Raw genomic sequence first — 20,268 nt, forward strand, 5'->3', positions numbered from 1 at the left:
AATAAGCATTTGGGGTACTGAGGGGAAGGAGAAGAAGGGCTACTCCCAGGACCGCGGCAGCTGTGGGAACTTGAAAAGCAGAACGCGATTGAGATGGTTTTTATTGTGCTTCCGTTCCTTTGGAAAATTGCGATTGCAGACGCTCACAGTCCTTTAGTGTGTCTGAGTGGCTTCAAGGTCCATCACCGGCGTGGCTTTCGGTGAGGAGCCCCATGTTTTATTAATTTGGAGATGAGCTCAGCTATTGATGGCGTGGGCCGCCCATGGGTTCAATTAGGATAATACAGGGAGAGGGGAAGATTATGGGCGGCTATTTAAGTGTGGGGCATATCTCTTCCTGACAGTTATAGTCCAAATGCAACAAATTGTACCTCGGCGGCTGTGAGCGGCGCCGTCTCAGTCCTCCGGTGATGAAACACGCCCGTGTGGCAGGTCAACCACACGGAGACGACACCGGGGGCCTGTGTGAGCTGCGCCGCCCCGTCCTCTCTGAGCTAACAGCGCTGGCCTGAGTGCAGCCCGTTTGCCATCCAGTTAATAGTGGGCCATTAGAAAACAGCTGTCTGTATGTTGTCGGGCTAAGAGCGTGCTCCAGCGTCTAGCCAGTCCCACTTAGCGGGACTCTGCCCAACTATTGCATTTCACCGCAGCACTTTCTAGGTTCTGGACCGCCCAAACACCCTTATTTTGTGGGCTTGTGCACACGTGATGTATGTAGTAAGTATGTAAGTTCTTTTTTTTTTTTTAGATCTTCACTTTTCATCTCAGACTACACAGCTTCACACAGTGAATCAAAAAGGAACTTCACAAACAGAAAGACAACTTCTTTTTTATGGGGTCCGCTGTGTATTAGGGGGTAAGTCAGGTGATGGCACGAGTGGGCTTTGGTTATCAAACCTGCACTGATAGATGAGTTAAAAGTTTAAAGGCGGTATTTTGCCAAACAGTATGTGCAGTTAAAAGTTGTATAAGTCAAAAACCTTCGGGGGAGGGGAGGCTATTGTGATGCTATCAGGTCAGGCTACTGTTCGCGCGTGTTCAAGGGTGAACGTCTATCTGTTATGACTAAGTCCACAGTTGCAGATGATCTTGTCAAATGCAAATCTTCGCCCTTCCTCCCCATGTATTATGCCCATGCGAGAGAATTTAACATGGGATGAACATTCTGGGAGTACTGAGTCAATGTGCCGTCTGTTGTCAGAGCTGAAGCGAAAGCAAAACACAAAACTGTTGTGGACTTTGCAACGCGGAAAAAGCGCATGTGTAAAAGCCGTGGCTGTTAACGTCCGTAATCTGACTTTATCATGTTTGGTGCACTGGGAGCGTTTAGAGTGCAGACAGTTCTGTTCCAGAGCACTCACACATGCTCCTCTCTCTTGTTTGAGGAGATCGTGTCTGTTTTCCAGCTGCATTTGTGGAACATGTTTAGGCTACAGCCCAGTGAGATAACCCAGTCCTCCCCTTCTAAGGCCCTGACGGCAACATTTAGGGGAAGTTTGAGCGCTTGCAGGGGCCGACGTCGGCTGGACCCGCAGACGATCAGAATGAAGCTGCTTCTTGGTTTTTGTTCTAAGTCAAGAGCGGGTCGTTTCGGCCCGAGTGCTGCGCTTTCATCGCCGTTAACTGTGTTTTTACAACCTCTTGACTCACTTGGCTCGAGGAGGCCAACAAAGAAAATTCAACACTTTTTAGTAGAAACGAGAACATTTTGAATTGAGCATTTATATGGTGGTCTGAAATTGGTAAAGGACGCGCATAAATCTGGCAAAACGTCTCGTTGTTGCTTGAATATCCATCTTAATCCTGACCTGGGAAGTACTCCATCATCCTGACCCAGTAACCCCGGCCTCTCCTTGCTTCGCCTGCCACGGCCTTCCCTATTCCCCGCTCAAGCCAGGCCGGGCCAATAGGGCACCGCTAATATGCTTGGTGGGTCATTAATTCTTGGGATTGGCCGTGGGGGCAGCAGAGCAGGCGAGCTTTGTTGTTTGATGTCGGGCGAAGTGGTGGTGGGGAGGCGAAGCAGATGTTTGTGTTGGCTGGTGAGGGAGAGCAGCGTCGCCCCATGCCAACCTCATCACCATCTCGTGCTAGGCAACAGCTGCCCAAATACATTTTGGCCAAAGCCTGGCAGTGAGGCGCCAGGGTGACCCAATCAGGCTTCAGCCCGCTTTCACCGACGTCCCGGTAGCCTTTACGCGGAGCAAAGACCGGAAGGGCTCTCGTCGTGTGACTTGTTTGTCCCCGTCTTTGTTGAGATGACTCAAGGAATTCTTATTGTCGTCGAAAAGGTTCATATCCGAACCCATTCTCAGATCCTCCTTCTGCGGCGCCAGACCACAGTGGAGCAGCCTTGCGTGATGAATGAATCATAGGACTCCGTTGGACTTCAGAATACAGTATATTTAGCCCTCTGTTTACAGCCTCCAGCTAGAGATGAAGCTTTGTTGGGCCTTCCACCCGTTTGCAGGGGGGACAAAAACAAGACAGGACAAGCGACGGTCTTGAGTGCAGACCAGTATAGTCATTAACCCCGGGGAAGGTATCAGTGAGGTTTTGATTGCCCTCTGTGACATCACAAAGGACCAGTTTCCAGAGCTGGATTTTTCAGAACACGTTTTAGTGGATCAAGCAAAAAAAGTAACGGATGGACTTTTACCATTTGTGAGGAATTCAGGCCAGTTGCATGTATTATTTTTGTGCTGTAGAAAACACTGGCCCTGTTGCGTAACACAGGTCCTTTAAAACATTTCCAAAGCCAGTAGCTGAAGGTGAATTGGACGCTTGGACATTAACAAATGAGCCTTAAGGGCAGATCAGAATCAAATAAAATGCAACAACGCAATGTATGCGCATACATAGACCCCAGAACAAGGACAGTTCATTTAACTCTCTCGCGCTTCTCCGCTGCACTGATGCCGGCCATTCATCACCGCCCACCTTCAAATCTGTGCGCCGGTCGGAGACGACTGTGCGCGTCTGAAAACAGATTAAAGGCTGATATCTGCCACAGAGCCCATGTGATTTGATCCCGCTCTCCAATCTGTGGCATTTATGAGAGAGGCTGCGGAACTTAATCGGTGTCCAGTCTACACTCAGAGTGTGCTGCCCTCTACTGCTGTATGCATGAACATCTGGACTCCCGACATGCAGTGTGTGTGCCCCTCTGCAAATACAGCAGACGCCAATGTCTCACGGTGCTCTGGTTGCAGGAATCACGTTCTAGTCTTTCTGGTTTTTGAGATAATACAGTTTACGCACCAAACCATTAGCACTGAATGCTATCTGAGCAGAGTAATGTCAACAAATGCATCCAGCTCTTGATAAACAGGACACTTAAGGCAGGGTGCAGCTCAGTCTGCCCTGATTGTTCTTTCTTTTGTAATGACTTAAAGGGCCAGAGTGTAAGATTGACCAGCATCTAATAGTAAGAGAGTATATCGCAGCTAATGCTAATGCCAGTTTTGCAACGTCCCTCTTGGTTTCATATCTTTCTTATACTGGCTGTCATGAATGTAAAATCATGGAAATAGTTACTAGCAAGATAAATGATTTATTATCCAACTCAAAACATACACTTTAATAATTTTACAATTCCATTTTGTGCTAGTGCAAGTGGGCCTTTCAAGTTTTTCCATCTTACTGATGTCTTTAGCAACATAAACCAGCCATCAAGCACTTTTGCCTCATATGTGATGCAGATGTGCGTTTCGTGGCTGGTTCCTTTGAAAATAATTTGTAGTAGCTCACCTGAGTTGTCACGGTGTTCATTCACCGTCTTTAATTAAGTGGCGGTGCAGTGAGAGCATCAAAGAAAGCGGGGTAATGAGGAGCCGCGGCGGCCGACCGGCCGGCCGGCGAGGTAACTGTGGTTACGTGCGGCGCATTAATGTACGTAATCTGTTACTCTGTCTGTGACAAGACAAGGACGTGTAGGGTGCTAATTACAGAAACCTTTTCACTGCTCCTCGCTCACACACAGGTCATATCTCATTAATGGCGCTCTCAATGCATGGAGAGTCATTCATTACTAGTCAGGTGGGATGGCGGGGGACAAAGGGAGGGTGTTGGGTGGGGTGGGGGAAATCCCTGCGTTTAGTGTAAATTTATGTTTGCATCACGGCTGATAGGTTTCCTTCAGAAAATCCAGAAAACAGACAAAAATTCACATTGAGAGAAAAATGAATCCATCATCTATGTTCAAAACATTTTTTTATTTTTTTTTTAAATGAAGGTGTATTTACACAAAAACTCAATGTCGGGTTAATGTCGTGAACAATATCAAATACAAAAAAATATATTGTTAAAAAAAATAGACCACATCTTCAAAAACGCTTTTATTTCAGAAACCAGAATGAGAAACTCAAGTCAAAGCTAACAGCTAAGATCACTCCTGGGGTGAGTGTTCAGCCCTAGAATCAATCCCACGCTGAGGAGTGACACTCACACCTGTGGAACCAGTGCTTGTACCTGGATGTTCAGTGCACAGCGACAAGCATACAGCAGATACTCGTGCACAAGCAGAAACACTCGTCTGCAATGAAATCAGCTATTAAGAGGCTCCTGGATTATTGCAAACAAAGTCCATGGAATGCCCTTATTTCTTTTTTTTTTTTAAAGCTGAAGTTTAGGAGTTCACAGATCTAACTGGCAGTTTGTGGTCATGGTGATTGATTGAAAAATGTCTTTGAGATTATATTAATCTTTTTTTTTTAATCTTGATATGCTTTTGTATCTCTGAAAAATTGTTCCAGACATTACAATTGTAATTAAATGACTGCTGATAAACACACAAAAAGACCTTCAAGGAAGAATTTCTGAATATTGTTTTAACGTTTCCGCCGGTTGGCTTAAATTTAAATGAACAATTCTGCAGATAAAAATAAACCCTCAGCGAATGTATAAAGGTGCCATTAGACAGCAGGATGGATTGTAGCGACACCTTTTGCCAATTATTAGTAAAGACTGAAGTTGGTAGAAATCCTCACCAGTAAAAGCCACAGCCAGCACTGCATAACTTTAGCAATTACGTAGCTGTTCTGTAGAGAAGTTGCCAGTGATTAAACCTGCTCGTGTTCTAAAGAAATCACAACTTGCTTTACCACTACATCTAATGGAAATCTATTAAAGTAGCTAATTAACTTTCAGAAAACTTTTTTTTTTGTTTTTTTTTTGGGCTACATCGACACCCATGGCACCTACGCATTCACGCGAAGGAGTCCCTGTCTGAATATGAACGCAAATGAGCAGAGTGAGACAAGTGCAAACCTTCCCTGAAGCTGGTCCCTGCACCGACACAGACCTCAGACTCAGCATCACTCTCTACAAAGACTAAACGGGTCACACACCTACCGGCCTAAAATTGCGTTCAGTGCCTTCTTGCTGCAGCGGCAGGAGCACAAAACGTCGGAATTTATCGTCACTCACAATAAGGCCCTTAAGAAAAAAGAAAACCTCTACAATGATCACACAATTATTATTGCTAAAATGATTATCACTTTGATTTATCTGAAGGATGAACCCCCGTCCAGATACCTGACCAGGAGCTGCTCTCTGTCCAGAGACACTGCAGTAACTGGAGACAGGTGGGAAGAGCTGAGTGAAGTGGACCAGCATGTGACATCTCTCAAGCAACATGCTCCTCTCATCGCAGAACAGAGAGAATCGCGTCAGGCGATCATGTGTCCCTGAGGCGGCCTCGGTTCTGCAGGCTCTGGAAGTGGGCGTGTTTCAGGATGCGGTTGATGTGCAGGTAGGACGCCATGTTTACTGGCGCGGCCAGTTCTGAGGGGTTTCCCGAGCCGACCGGGCTGCAGGGGCCCATGACGCAGTGGCTGGTGCAGTTCCCAGATGTGTGGTCTGGAGTGCTGATGCTGCTCTCGCTGTTGGACGACTGAAAAGCAGAAGTGGACGTGAGCATTGCGGAGCCAGCTGCAAATGTTTCCAATCAACAATGCTGCCAGACTATAGCTGCATTTCCATATTTGAGAGTTGTTGTTTTTTTTGAAGTTTAGGCGTTTCCATTACCAGTTTGTCTTGAAATATTTTGGTTTTGCACAATTCTAGGGGTAATGGAAACGCAGCAACTGATGAGAATCAATAGTGAGGTGATTTTACTTTACATTTACATGACCTGGATGTGGCAGAGAGCAGCAGGGGCAAAAGTGGGAAGGGAAAGGTGGAGATTGCGGGCTTGACCCCGTACCTCGGAGTCGAAGGCATCCCGGCCAGGCTCAGGGGACAAGGGATGACCTCTGCTCTGCCTCTTGGCCTGCGGCACCAGCTGGCCATTCTGTTCTTCTCCGCCACTGCGCTGCCGTTTCCTGTTTTGGTTGCGAGCACAAACACAATAGTCAAGCGACCATAAACTGCTGCACTTTGTGGTACAATTTGTACACGTATGTGGATATACCCCGTGCTACGTGTAGCGCGCGCGCGCGCACACACACACACACACACACACACACACACACACACACACACACACACACACACACACACACGGTAATCTCAAGTAGCGTTCAAACTTCCCGAAATCAGTCAAGCTAACGTGACATGGCAAAACATCACTCCGCCATTTCGGTCGAGCGGCGAGTCACCAGTCGACTGTGCGAGAGCTGTTGGGCGTCGCTCACCTGTTTTCAGTCAACATAAGATGACGCTGAAATGGTCTCGACACGTTCCCGTTGTTGCTTTTGGTCGAGCAGGAGGCTGCCTATCGACTTGATAACCCTGCTTGGTTCCAGTCAATACCACCACAGCTTATCAGCCAAGCGAGCTAAGCTACCGCAGCTATACCCTTAACCCTAACTGCGTTGAATAATGATATGAAACCAAACACACATGCTAAGACTCTCAAATAAGACACAACTACGTCGTCGTATCAGCCAAGTTGGCTCCAACTTACATAAAGATGGTACGATGACGAGCTAGGTGGGCTAGCCAGCCCTGAACAGTGTACCCTGACGAGCTAAGGCCACTGCTCACCAGCCCTTCTTACTTTTAAATAACTGAACACAAAATACGTTGCAGAAAAATGGCAAATGTCCGCATTAACAATCTAACAATATCATGGGCCAACAGGAAGGGCCTTGCTTTTCTTTTAAAATGCAACTCGCCAGCCGAGAGGCTACACCTAAGACTAAAGCGAACCTTAACGGCAATGTTTACATGAAACTGCGACTGCGCAGATAGCGTAGTCGAATCCGCAATGCCCGCTGGGAATTGAAGTGTTCTTTTCCGACTCGTTCTGAAAGGAATCACAATAGGAGCGATAGCGTCATATACCTGTTTAGTTGTTACACTGAATATATCCCGCTTTAAAAGCTAATAGTATCACACAATAATGACATAGAATAAGCGATACACCATGGTATCAACAGCAAATGTGTCTTACCTGCCCAGAGAATTAGAACAATTCAGCATTGGTTTAAAATCACTGTGGCACGTTATGGAAGATATTTGAGACTTAATTGTATCCAGTACAATTTATCAGTATTGTATGTTGATATTTGCTTGTTTTCGCACAGTACCATACATATACAAGTACATATTCAAAATGTGCTTAAATCCAATGGAAAGACATGGATCTTGTTTTGTTTTTTTCCTTTGTAGTACTACATGGCTTTGAAGTCATTGGTCACGTGGTTGTAAAGAAAATAATTGATAGGAAAAAGTTGAACTAAAAGCGCTGCGCTACTATTGTCCAGTATGTTAATGTTTCTGTCTACTTGCCACAGATAATACCTAATTTGTTGTGTGTTTTTCTTACATTCATTTAGAGATTTTACATTTTTCAGAGGATAGTGTTGTAGTTGATGTCAGTCTGGTTGATTGGGTCGTTGCTACAAGAGCTACAGTTGTGTCGACAAATTCTTCATAACAAAATCGATTTAAAAAAATGGATTTATAAAGTAATTTTTATTCATTTATAAACATGTTCAACTAAAGTAATTCCATGTTAGTTCTGTATTATTTGTTTTATGCTAGACGCTGTTTATCAAACACAGCTCACCCACAACCCGGAAGTTACACCCTCTGCGTCATGTGACGTAACAGCAGCAGCAGCAGGTCCAGAGAGGAGGGGGTTAGAGCGAGAGAGGGGGGGAACGCCTCCGCCAATGAGTCAAGCGGAGAAGGACGAAGGTGAGATTAACAGGGATTCTCAGCGGCGGCCCTGTTATTCTGTTGTCTTGTTATTCTGAAGGGAAATAAGACGCGATGGGCAGCAGCGACTCGAAGCTCAACTTCAGGAAGGCGGTGATTCAGCTGACAACCAAAACACAGGTATGTCGCTGCTTCCTTCCAGCCCAGCAGAGCGTTTCTAATGTGTAGGAGATCAGTGCATCGGGCAGCAGCAGCATCACCGAGGAGATGAGGAAACGCGTCTAGGACACGCACAAGCCTCATGTTGCATGCCTGCTGTGAATTTGTGAACGTTATAAAGTGCCGGGATTTGCCGCAGACGGGCGTTGCGACGTTTGTTGTCCAAATGTGCTGTTTCGAATCGTGCTCCATTCTTCCATGCAGATTATCGAGCTTTTTCTTTTCTATTTTTGACCATTTAAACGATGGCGTCGTTAAAATCTGGGAGGGAAAGAAGGCGATGACGTAGAATATGATGTTTGGTGGGGGGTGTTGAAGCAGGTTTGCAGAAGCAGGTGCACGGTGTGCTCAGATAATGCTCCATCAGCGTCGTTTGGAGCAGAGCCTGTGTTTACATTACTGGGCTGGTCTGGAGTGGGCTGTAAAAATGCCATGTGTGTGTATGTGTGTGCGCCACCGTGCACGTATGACGACAAGGTAACGTGATCCTTTAATGCACTGCCAGATCAATCGGTGAGGGGGAGAAAGGGAGGTTGTGTTTCTGTTGTGAAAATGCTCACTCTCCCTTTAGATAACCAAGTGCACGTTGCTTCTCCCTCCTCCCCTCCCCCTCTCCTCTCCTCTCCTTTCCTTTCCTTTCCTTTCCTTTCCTCTCCTCCACAGCCAGTGGAAGCCACAGACGATGCATTCTGGGACCAGTTCTGGGCAGACACCACCACCACAGTGCAGGATGTTTTTGCACTGGTGCCAGCTGCAGAGATAAGAGCCGTCCGTGAGGAGTCCCCCTCCAATCTGGCAACCCTGTGCTATAAGGTGTGAACTGATAACAGTGCCATGCAAACTTTGTGCAAGAGAAAGGGTCCCCACCCCCCCACTTGCTTACAGCAGAACCTCCTTGTCCTCCTGAAAAAAAATAAAGAAAACCGGTGAGCTTGATTCCCTGGCCCACTCACGCTCTCTGTTGTGGGCACGAGTGAGTCAGCGGTACTTCCTATCCCCCCCGCTTCCCGTCTCTGGGTCCCGGCTTCCGTTTGAAGCTGCCTATCAGAAACAAAACAGATGTACGTGCAGCCTAATTAAATAAAGAGGAGGAGACAGAAGCCATCAAGGCTGATCTGATTCAAAGGGCTTTGTTGTTGTTTTTTTTGTTTTGTTTTTTTAGACCGAAGATGAAAAAGTCCCTTAAAATAAATCACTGTCAAAGGCTGAGCACGAAAACAGCATATGCTCCCCGCTCTTGGGCCAAATGTTTTCCTGACAAAATCTGCTAAAATCGTCTCCCTCGACTATCTCACCATGCAATTCTGTGTTTCGTCAGTCGCAATAATTCATACGTTTCTGCAGTTTTGTTTTCCAAATATAGCCATTAGTGCTTCATGCATAATGTAGTCGATATTTTATTAAAGCTTTGGCTCTGCATCACTTAAAAAGCGGCCACATCTGAAAGTTTGTAATTTAAAAAAAGAGGCTGATATTTGTAGTAAAACAAACAGAGGACTACCTAGTTACTCTGCACAGTAAGTGGACAGTTCCAACAACCATCTCCTCAGAAATAGCTCAGACATTTTCATTTATTTTACGATAAATGAGGACGTTGCACGTGTTTCCATCACCCCAGGCGGTGGAGAAGCTGGTGCAGGGTGCCGAGTCCGGCTGCCCCGGCGAGAAGGAGAAGCAGGTGCTCCTGAACTGCACCCGGATCCTGAGTCGCATCCTCCCCTACATCTTTGAGGACCAGGACTGGAGGGGCTTCTTCTGGTCGACCGTGCCCGGGGCCGGCAGGGCTGGGGTGAGTGGGAAGGTGTTTAAAAGGCCCAGCATGTAAGATTTTTAGTGCCACCTGTCAATAAGAGAACACATCAGGGACAGTGTTAATGTTGACGCTGTTCTTATACCAGCTGCATGTCACAGCAACAACATGAAACCCTGAGCAGATCTCACTTACATGTACACTTACAGTCAAAAGTTTGGACACACCTGTTTCTTTTACTACTTTCTACACTGTAGATACACACCGAAGACACCAAATGTATGACCAAGAGATGTGGATTAATGTGGCAAAAGAAAAAATGTCAAATATGTTATGTCACACATACAAATAGACTTTCTCTTTATGTAAGCGTAAATGATTATTATCCGCTAGTGAAAACACAGCAGCATTTTTTTTTTTTTTTTTTTTTAGCATTTTTAGTCTCGCTGAATCTATAAACGTATTTTCTCCTCCATTTAATGCCAGTAGATCCCTTTAAATTTCAAACCCTGGGCCTTTAATTCCCTTTTTCTTCATTTTTTTTTCTTCCTAACTGATTTCAGGAAGGGCATGAAGTAGAAGAATCAGGCACGTAAAAAGCGAGTGAAGCGACTTGCTTTGTGAATTCTGTTTCCTCATTCCAGCCCGGGTGAAGGTTGAGAGATGTATTTTTCTTTCCTTGCAGAGCAGGAACTGTGAAGCTGCTGGGGATTTCACACACACATACACACACACGCACACGCACACGCACATGCACACACACACACACACTGCATTAACAGGTTTTTTTTCCCTTGCTTTTCCCTTCAGTGATAAATAATAAGAAAGACTGATCTTGATCTAATCGGATGCTCGCAATCTGATTTTCCAGGCCGATGAGCTGGACGAGGACGATGGCGCTCGACCGCTGGCTGAGTCGCTGCTCCTCGCCATCGCTGACCTGCTCTTCTGCCCCGACTTCACCGTGCACAGCCACAGGAGAGGCCCCGTGAGCGCCCCCCCTCCCCCTTCCTCATTTCATCACTGTCAGGACAAATATTTAGTGACACGTTTTGAAAAAGATTACTTTGTGTATTTCTGTCATTTTAAAGATTTCAAAAGGGTTTATTTTAGCTCCATCTCCTGCTTCCTGGTCTGAAGTTCCCCAGTGAATAATGCTTAAAACACTGTCAGCCGTACCGGGAAGTTTTTCAAGTTCAGCTCTCGAGGGCTCGAAGGGAATGTTTCCAACTAGACGCACATTTGTATTGCATAATATTCTCTTCATAACCTTAACTGCCCTCATTTAATATGAATTGATTCCAAAATACAGCAGCTGAACACTTTTTTTTTATTAAATACATAATTTTTTGCCAGTTGAGTGACCTAATTAATATTCCTTAGACACCCATTCTACCTCAAGTTTAGTTTGCACTTGTCATTGGGATGTGTTTCTCTTTTGTTAGCAAAGCAGCAGTAGTTCTGAGTCTCAATTCTTCCTGTGAACACATTTTCTCAACGGTTTTATTTAATTTCTTATTCGTAACGCAGGACTCGGTGGAGAGCATGCAAACCATCGACAGCTGCGAATACATCTGGGAGTCGGGGGTGGGCTTCGCACAGTCGCCCCCTCTCAACTACATCCACGACCTGAACAGGTGAGGCACCGGTGCCAGCGCTCGCTAACATCGGTTCCCATCCTCGCTGGTATTCAGGTGGGACTGACTGATTTTTTTTTTCTTTGTTCTTTTAGGACGGAGTTGCTGAGGTTGCTGACCACCTGCTTCTCTGAGGCCATGTACCTGCCGGCGTCGGCGGACAGCAGCGTCATAAACCCCTGGGTGACGTTCTTCTGCTCCACGGAAAACAGGTAAGGATGCCAGAGGACTCCAGAGTGTGTGGACTATGGACTAAATAGGAAGTTTGATTTGGTTTAAACAAGGGGTCACCAGCACGGTGCCCTCAAGGACCACATGAGTGGCCCGCAGGTCTGTTCTAAAAATAGCACAACTTTGTCTAAAATGTAATTTTATTCTGTCAGCCGTTTTAAAGGCGTTTGTTTTTGTGTTGCGGTCTATGGGAAAAATGCTTTTTGGGCCCATGGGATTTCTTTGCTGCAGTACCACGAATGGCCACTGGGAAAAATCGGCTCACCACCATATTGCCAGTCCAGTATCCAGTTCTTATAATACGTCCATGGCCAAATCTCATTGAAAGAGGGACGTTTAAATACCTGCTTAGATAGTGAGAAGACCTGAGCTGATCTGGAAACAGTAGATCTGGCTGTTATGTTTAGGCCTTAGGTCACATTTTTTGCACAACATTCCTAATGACATTTTTCTTCAGTTTTCTTCATCTTCATGTCAACCACTTTCCTACCAGAAATGTCAAACAGTTGTTGGTGGCCACCATTTAAATTGCACAATTGCCCCCTGTCCGTCCGCAGACACGCCCTGCCGCTGTTCACCTCCCTGCTCAACGTGGTGTGCGCCTATGACCCGGTGGGTTATGGCATCCCGTACAACCACCTGCTCTTCTCCGACTACCGGGAGCAGCTGGTGGAGCAGGCCGTTCAGATCCTCATTGTGGCGCTGGAGCACGACGGAGGCGTCCCCCACCGGCCCTCCTCCCCCTCCAGCATAGAGGAGCAGGAAGTACGGACACTCGGATGAACTTCAGGCTCGTGTGTAAATGTGATGAAAAGGTCAAGGTTGGAAAAAAGAAAGCCAAATAATTTTCTTTGTGCAGCCAACAGGTCCTGAAAACTTGTTTGTGAATTACTTGTCGAGGATTCACAGAGAGGAGGTACGACACCTTTCATCCCTGTTCATTGTTTTTGTTCCCAACAATACTGTACTGTATCTGTATTCTATGTATCAATTTTTATTTTACCACCATTCTACCACCACTCTACCTCCAGATGTTTCATATTTTAGCAAAAATTGCTGTACTCCGGAGCCAAGCAACAATGTTTCGTTGTATAAGAAATCACTGCTGTGCAATGACAATAAAGAAAGTCTAAGTCTAAGTCCACTGTGCTAAATCTCTTCTTTTATTTCAATTTGCAGGACTTTGACTTTGTATTGAAGGGCCTGGCGCGACTGCTGACCAACCCTCTGACTCAGACTTACCTTCCAAACTCCACCAAGAAGATCCAGTTCCACCAAGAGCTGCTGGTGCTTTTCTGGAAGCTTTGCGACTTCAACAAGGTTTGGAATTAAAAGCCCTGACAAACAAAAACTGGCATGGGTGGGGATACGCTTCCACGTAACAAATCTCCCATTTGTCTCCCCGGCAACAGAAGTTCCTGTTTTTTGTCCTGAAGAGCAGCGACGTGCTGGATGTCCTGGTGCCCATCCTCTTCTACCTGAACGACGCCAGGGCCGACCAGTGTGAGTCTTGTTGTCTGCGCTGCCTCGCCGCTCCTCTTTCCAGCTGCTGACTGCGCTTGTTTCACCGCTCGCCTCCAGCCCGCGTCGGACTCATGCACATCGGCGTGTTCATCCTGCTGCTGCTGAGCGGGGAGAGGAACTTCGGCGTGCGCCTCAACAAGCCCTACTCCGTCCACGTGCCCATGGACATCCCAGTGTTCACAGGGACTCACGCTGACCTGCTCATCGTGGTGAGTGCGTTTGCCGCTCCTTCATTGATATTTTCTGTTCTGTTCATAAAGTGCAGTCGCTGCTCACCGCCATTGTTTTTCCAAGGTGTTTCACAAGGTCATCACCACGGGCCACCAGCGGCTGCAGCCCCTGTTCGACTGCCTTCTCACCATAGTCGTGAATGGTGAGCTTCAATCCGTCTTGCAAAAAAAAATCGGATTTCATGTGATTTGTGACTGTTCAGACTACAAAAGAGCCATCGGGTTTCAATCTGGATGGGCTAAGTCTGAACGAGGCTTAAGTTGTATCAAAGTTCTCTACAACTGTGTATCCAATACATCTAACTGGTGCAGGCTTAAGAAGGAGGTAGTTTGCTGTTTTCCTAGCTGCTAGTTGCGCCACCACCTGGCTGCCCAGTCATTACATAAGCGTGTTTGTACTGCGGCGTCCCTGGCAATCTGCCATTCTTGAGGTCTTCCTCTCTGTGGCAGTGTCTCCCTACTTAAAGAGCCTCTCCATGGTGGCTGCCAATAAACTGCTCCACCTGCTTGAGGCCTTCTCCACCAGCTGGTTCCTGTTCTCCGCGTCGCAGAACCATCACCTGGTCTTCTTCCTCCTGGAGGCTTTTAACAACATAATCCAGTACCAGTTCGATGGTAAGAAAACAAACGAGCAAGAAATCTGAGCCGGAAGACTTTCTGTTGCACGTTGCACACACACACACACACACACACACACACACACACACACACACACACACACACATGCACACCTGCCCCTCTGCCCCCAGGGAACTGCAACCTGGTGTACGCCATCATCCGCAAGCGCAACGTGTTCCACCAGTTGGCCAATCTGCCGTCTGACGCTGCCTCCATCCAGAAGGGTCTGCAGAGGAAGAGGAAGTCCCCAGATGTCATCTCCCGCACCAGCTCCCAGGAGACGGTGTCCATGGAGGGCTCACACCCCGCCGTCCCCGCAGAGCCCGGGACGCTCAAGGCCAGCCTGGTCGCCATGCCAGGTGCGGGCTCCAAGCGCATTGTGGATTGTTGTCGTTTAGACCTGCACGCCACACTCCATTAAGGATCAGCAGGTCTAGTTCTCCCTCATAGAAAGGCTTGAATCACTGAGAAATGACAGGAAAACCAGGCTAGGTGGCAACTTGATTTTGCTTATAGCTTTTGACATTAAATGCACCGGATGCAATGAAAAATAAAGGAGGGTTAGCATTTTGTTCGGATTATTTTGGCCAAAATATTTGCTGATTTGTCACGTTACTTCCTGTTTGAGGCGCTGAAATGCAAAAACAACTCAGCATGTAGAAGTAATAGAATTTACTCAACATGTGGAGCAGTACAGCGGAGGTTTTTGCACCAAATGGAGGAGCAAAAGGTGTCAAATCTTGAGAGGCAAAATCTTTTCATGGGATTCGTCATTTTTAAAATAGGGCAGTTTGCCTGGTGATTCTTTCATATATATATATGTATATATATATATATATATATATATATATATATATATGTATATACGTGTGTGTGTATAGAGAGAGAGAGAGGAAAAATATTTATTTTTCCCTCCAGGCATTGACAAACTGACAGAGAAGTCGCAGGTGTCGGAAGACGGCACCATGGTTTCAGTTCCAAAGATGGATCCCTCGCACAGCGTCCACGCAGACCAGAGTGCAGCGGCTGGGACCAGTGACACGGAGTCCAACTCAGGCCGAGACAACGAGGTGTGTGTGTGTGTGTGTGTGTGTGTGTGTGTGTGTGTGTGTGTGTGTGTGTGTGTGTGTGTGTGTGTGTGTGTGTATTAATCTTCGTCTCCGTGTCACCAGGATGTTTTCTACACCGAGGCAGAGATGGAGAGGCGACGGCTGTCTAGCGCTTCTTCAACATCACTCTGGGCTCCCACACCAGACTGGGTCAGCATCTTCTCAATCTCAAGCATTTGCTTGGATTTTTATGTTATTTATTTTTAGTATTTTTTTCGGAACTTGACTCATCCAGATTTTCTTTTCTTTTGCATTTCTTCCCCAGGTCCTCTCATGGAAGTGTAAACTGCCTCTGCAGACAATCATGCGACTTCTGCAGGTTCTGGTCCCCCAGGTGGAGAAGATCTGCATCGACAAGTATGGACACATTTCAGCTCCTCCTCCTGCTTCTGCTGCTGCTGCTGTCTTTGTTTCTAAATTAAAAATACACTTACAAAAAAAACCAAAAAAACCCTGAGCTGAGCTTTGCGTGTTTCTGCAGGGGCTTGACGGATGAATCAGAAATCTTGAAATTCCTCCAGCACGGCACATTGGTGGGCCTGCTGCCAGTCCCTCACCCCATCCTTATCAGGAAGTATCAGGCCAACGCAGGCACTGCCATGTGGTTCCGCACCTACATGTGGGGTGTCGTCTATTTACGGTGAGTCTGCTGCACCGACGGCGCTCCCTCTCACCACTCTGACTGCTCGGCTTCTCGTTACATTTGTTGATTACATTTTTTTTTTTTTTTAGCAACGTGGACCCTCCCATCTGGTACGACACGGACGTCCGACTTTTTGAGATCCAGAGGATGTGAGACCTGAAAACCTAAGTGAGGAAGGACTGTTTGAACTGCAGGGGTTTATTCTTCTTTTCCTTCAGTATCTGCTGGTTTCCCAGTAAGCCTCACTGTGTTATAGTTGCCTCTGTAACCGTCATCGTGACCCCTCCTCCCCCCCGCGTACAACAACTCTTTCGGACGAGCGAGGTCGATACCCCTCACGTTTAGGCGGCAGGCGACTGAGTTATTCTACACACTATCCAAACGTGACCGTGCTTGTACATTTCTTTCTCTGTATCCAGACCACTGAATGTCAGTCAGAAGCACCGAGGTGAGTCGCAGCTCGGGCGGCACCACGGTGATCCACATTTTTCTGTTGTGCTTGCCGTGCTTTCCAGTGAACTTGCACTCTGTGTCCGCTTTGGTTGTCGGTGTGATTATGTACTTTTTGGACTCTATGATATGAGATTGTATTTATTTTTGTTCAGTTTTTGTTTATATGTTTATGGCCAGATGTAAGTTGTGATTTGGCCGGGTATGCTTATGATGCTAGGTGTTGAAAAATTGTATTTTCCTTAAAGTATCTTGAAAATATATATTGCTATGCATCTGTGAAACCCGTGGTGCACATTACTGAACTGTCGTTATTTCGCCTGTTCCTGGTTCGACCTCCTGCAAAGCGAACGCTTGCTATTTGATCAAATGACCACTAGATGGTAGTATTTCCTATTTAGTTAGCTGAAGATTTGGCAAAACAGAATTTGCCATTGAACACACAGCACTGCTCTGTGCAGCTGAATTTTCAAAAGATCATATTTGCATGATATTGCATTGGGGTTGATTGACAAATGAATTAATTATTCAGTGGCAATAACAGAATGAAAAGTTTCTTTCTGAAACAGATCTTTAATATTTAGGATGAGCTGGAAGACAGTTAATGAAACATTTTTCATTTAGGTTTATTTTCTTAACTTCAGAAATTTAATACATTAATAAAATAAATAAATTACGCTTTAAAAAAATCAGTATCCTTCTCGACAGCCAAAACTCGACATCTACGATGTCAAGTACACCTCAAACAGGCTGGCAACAGAGTGCATGCGGTAGAAGATTCCAAAAGGAAGTCCAATGTTTACAATGGCTGCCCACATTGTGAATTTGTAGAATTTTGTCTCCAAGGGGTGATCAAACTGTGGACGGGCACCGAAGGCTGGCATGATCCACAGCTGTCAAAAACAGAGCCAATGATTATCCAACTTTTTGAAAACTACAAGCAGGAATGTAGACGTTTCAGTAAATTATGAAATGGAGAACTCACAATGATGTTACACAACAGCAAAAAGGCACAAACTTCCTTCTGCACCCTCCTTTTCCAGTTTGGCTTGTCGTCGAGACCTCCCAGAATGTTTCTGGGCTTCCTGCTCTCCGCGTCCTCGCTCATCTCACTTTGCTCTTGGAGGGCCCTTTGGGCGTTGGTGTGCAGAGCGGCTTCCTGTATGGCGTGGAAGGGCTCCCGATGCAGCCCCTCGATGATGAAGTAGTTCTGCAGGCCCAGCTGGAGCACCATCAGCACGGCCCAGGACAGGTCCAGGGCGTTGAGGCGGCTGCTGGCTCCTGTGGCCACCACGGCCACCACGGTGAAGTAGCTGATGACAAACTGCCCGATGGAGGCTGCCACCAGCAGGCCCACGTCCAGGCTGCGAGTGGGGTTCTTCCCCGATACGTGCTCCCGGTTGTCCAGCCGGTAGACGACACAGCCGATCACCGTGGAGAGGACCATGAGGCTGGCGATGACCACGTTGGCGATGAAATAAATGGTCAGGGCCTTGTCTCTGCTCTCCTCTTCCTCTTCCTCTTTCAGCACCAGCACCTCGTACATGATGAAGATTACAAGTCCAGCCAACACCACCAGCACCCCCGCCACCGGGCCGCAGCACACGTCCTTGGGCTGGAACTTGACCCTGCGATGGCTGTGGTCCTCCACCGGGCGGCCGACGTTCTTCCACATGACGAAGACCAGAGCTGAGGCGAAGAGGCTGTACTCTATGTTGAACGGGTAGAGGTAGAAGAAGGCCTCCTTGAAGGCGTCGCACGCAGAGTGGCTGCACCTGCATGTCTTATTGCCATCGGCGGCTGCAAGGGAAAGAGTTTCTCAAGCTATGGCAGGGGACCTCAACGATCGGTCAGCAACGACACTCGGGTCTGTGTACCTCTGTAGGTCTTGTACGAGATGTTGAGAAGGGGAACCTCCGTCTGGTGGACAGACTCCTCGGCGACGGCAGCCATCCACAGCACCAGGTTGGTCGAGAGCGCGAGCGTCAGGCCGCACCTGGAGGAAGTGAGCGGCATGAAGGCAAGAGAAACAACTTTGAGGAGCAGGAGATTGTTAAAACGCAGCCTTACCTTGTCAGATTTGTGTGTAGCTGCACACAATCTTTTGCATGGGTCCACAAGAAATGTGTCTACACAAAAGAAAAAGTGGGTTTGTTTTCTTATAATCAAGGAGCTAATGATGCATCTTCTTTTGCCATTGAGATTCTTTCAACCTGGATGAACACAAACAGCGCCTGTACGACAGGGAAGGCCACTTTGACAGGAGAGTCACAGTGAAGGTAGCCCACGTAGTAGGCGATCTTGAAGATGTCCATGAGGAGACTGAGGAAGCCAAACAGCAGCAGACCAGCTGCAACAGTCGACAATAGAGAAGGTTTAAAACTCCCGGCAGCGTTTCCGCCACGAGAGGGCTTCTCGGTTCTCACCCCTCAGCCACACGGGTCCCGCGTGGCTATCTTTGAACATGGCCTCCCGGTGCCTGGGCGAGGTGACGCCTGTGTAGAGCAGCATCCAGCCCACGGTGAGCAGCAGCAGAACGATGAGGAAGACCTGCCTGTGCACGGCGGTGACGGCCACGCTGTTGAAGACACTGCCGCTGACCAGAGCGCAGCCCAGGATCAGGACGTTGATGCTGATGATGCCGGACAGCAGCCAGCCGCCGCCGTGGTGGGCCCTCTCCACCACCGCAACGGCTGGCGCCGGCGCCACGCAGTGGGCATCATCCTCGGCTGTCGTCACGTCAGCAAGCGGTGGAGGAGCGGGCAGGTGTTGGATGTTCTCCATTTGGGCGGCTGTCTCGATGTTAGACATGTGGTCCTGCGCAAGGTCATTTGGTCGCTTTCTGCAGCAGGTACAAATCAGGAAGGTGTGAGTCACGTAAGCAGCATCACAAACGTGAAGGAGGTCAGGAGTGTTTTACCACTGGGACTGATTGTGAAAATCAAGCTGGTATGTATTCCTATCTTTGACATAAAACATGTTATTTTGGCTTTATGGAAATAACGTTTGATTTTGCCTGCTCTGGGCCACCGTATGTATGTAAAGACTCAAGACAATGCCAGACTTGTGCTACGCTCATGTCATGACACTATATACCTTATTTGGGTGTATTAACAAAGCCAATACGCATACAAATACATATGCAAAAATGTCCCTCAGTGCGACGCCCCAGTGACGTCAGCTTTCGTGTTAAATCCTTCCGCTTCTTCAGTTTCTGAGGAAAACACCGCGTCTTTTGCCCATTCTTCCTTTAATTCCTCTTTTTAAACTATTTTCTAAACTTCCTCAAGACAATAAACCCACTGTGTGCGCAGGGGTTACACACTCAAGGAAACATTTATTAATAATTCATGCATGATATCCGCCCACTGCAGTTTCTCGTCACTGATTTTAAAGACGTGAGGAATGCAATGCGTCACTGTGGACAGGATTACCTAGAGAAAAGCTTGTTGCAGGTCCGGAACATCAGCCGCGCTATCGTTTTCATCGTGCCCCTCCTACGTGACGGAGGAAAAACACGAGCAAGTTTTTTTTTGGGAGGTTAGGGAGGGGTTGTTTTAGAAAGACGCGAGCGCTTGCCTGGAACGTGCCAACTGTGTCACGCGCGGATAGCCCGAAGAAATACACCAAATAGAGGGGGAAACAAAAAACAAATAGGCCAGCGCTTTCTCGCTGCGGGTCGGCTCGCGCCCTGCGCCAGGTGTTGATGATAAAGACGAGCCGCAGGTGCAGTCGGCCTCAGCTGATTGGT

General features: G+C 47.2%; 3 protein-coding genes across 5 annotated transcripts; 1 reads left to right on the forward strand and 2 right to left on the reverse strand.

The window, feature by feature from the left end:
* Positions 1-4,195: 4,195 nt before the first annotated feature.
* LOC142887011 (protein VCF1) lies at positions 4,196-7,568 on the reverse strand. Of its 3 annotated transcripts, none has more exons than XM_076024325.1 (3): positions 7,397-7,568; positions 6,206-6,323; positions 4,196-5,893 (listed from the first exon to the last, which is right to left on the reverse strand). In XM_076024325.1, exons 1-3 carry the CDS (start codon positions 7,423-7,425, stop codon positions 5,678-5,680), a joined length of 363 nt encoding a protein of 120 aa, XP_075880440.1. In that variant the 5' UTR covers positions 7,426-7,568; the 3' UTR covers positions 4,196-5,677. The 3 variants fall into 3 exon arrangements, with proteins under 3 accessions (XP_075880440.1, XP_075880442.1, XP_075880441.1); XM_076024327.1 differs by lacking the exon at positions 7,397-7,568 and adding an exon at positions 6,908-7,184; XM_076024326.1 differs by lacking the exon at positions 7,397-7,568 and adding an exon at positions 6,636-7,183.
* Positions 7,569-8,111: 543 nt separating this feature from the next.
* hid1a (HID1 domain containing a) lies at positions 8,112-16,801 on the forward strand. Its single transcript, XM_076024329.1, has 19 exons — positions 8,112-8,286; positions 8,989-9,138; positions 9,944-10,114; positions 10,947-11,063; positions 11,606-11,712; positions 11,808-11,924; positions 12,501-12,708; positions 12,803-12,859; positions 13,123-13,263; positions 13,356-13,446; positions 13,525-13,676; positions 13,762-13,840; positions 14,148-14,312; positions 14,447-14,674; positions 15,234-15,385; positions 15,488-15,574; positions 15,690-15,781; positions 15,906-16,064; positions 16,157-16,801. The coding sequence occupies exons 1-19, from the start codon at positions 8,221-8,223 to the stop codon at positions 16,218-16,220; spliced, it is 2,403 nt and encodes an 800-aa protein (XP_075880444.1). The 5' UTR covers positions 8,112-8,220; the 3' UTR covers positions 16,221-16,801.
* A 214-nt stretch (positions 16,802-17,015) lies between these two features.
* Positions 17,016-20,209, reverse strand: LOC142887015 (proton channel OTOP2-like). Its single transcript, XM_076024330.1, has 7 exons — positions 19,952-20,209; positions 18,944-19,359; positions 18,731-18,867; positions 18,588-18,646; positions 18,395-18,513; positions 17,503-18,317; positions 17,016-17,410 (listed from the first exon to the last, which is right to left on the reverse strand). The coding sequence occupies exons 1-7, from the start codon at positions 20,002-20,004 to the stop codon at positions 17,240-17,242; spliced, it is 1,770 nt and encodes a 589-aa protein (XP_075880445.1). The 5' UTR covers positions 20,005-20,209; the 3' UTR covers positions 17,016-17,239.
* Positions 20,210-20,268: the final 59 nt, after the last annotated feature.

Source organism: Nelusetta ayraudi, unplaced genomic scaffold (genome assembly GCF_046127955.1).
Source record: "Nelusetta ayraudi isolate G7.1 ecotype Tasmania unplaced genomic scaffold, CSIRO-AGI_Nayr_v1 ptg000016l, whole genome shotgun sequence".
Lineage (NCBI taxonomy): Eukaryota > Metazoa > Chordata > Actinopteri > Tetraodontiformes > Monacanthidae > Nelusetta > Nelusetta ayraudi.

Coding starts and splice junctions, on each gene's coding strand:
- LOC142887011 (XM_076024325.1), bottom strand. CDS start 7,425: ATGCTGAATTGTTCTAATTCTCTGGGCAG. Junction 6,324..7,396: donor TGTTCTAATTCTCTGGGCAG/GTAAGACACATT, acceptor CAACCAAAACAG/GAAACGGCAGCGCAGTGGCG. Junction 5,894..6,205: donor GGGATGCCTTCGACTCCGAG/GTACGGGGTCAA, acceptor TCTGCTTTTCAG/TCGTCCAACAGCGAGAGCAG.
- hid1a (XM_076024329.1), top strand. CDS start 8,221: ATGGGCAGCAGCGACTCGAAGCTCAACTTCAGGAAGGCGGTGATTCAG. Junction 13,264..13,355: donor AGCTTTGCGACTTCAACAAG/GTTTGGAATTAA, acceptor CCCCGGCAACAG/AAGTTCCTGTTTTTTGTCCT. Junction 16,065..16,156: donor TGGGGTGTCGTCTATTTACG/GTGAGTCTGCTG, acceptor TTTTTTTTTTAG/CAACGTGGACCCTCCCATCT.
- LOC142887015 (XM_076024330.1), bottom strand. CDS start 20,004: ATGAAAACGATAGCGCGGCTGATGTTCCGGACCTGCAACAAGCTTTTC. Junction 18,868..18,943: donor GGGACCCGTGTGGCTGAGGG/GTGAGAACCGAG, acceptor CGACTGTTGCAG/CTGGTCTGCTGCTGTTTGGC. Junction 18,318..18,394: donor CTCGTACAAGACCTACAGAG/GTACACAGACCC, acceptor TTTCCCTTGCAG/CCGCCGATGGCAATAAGACA.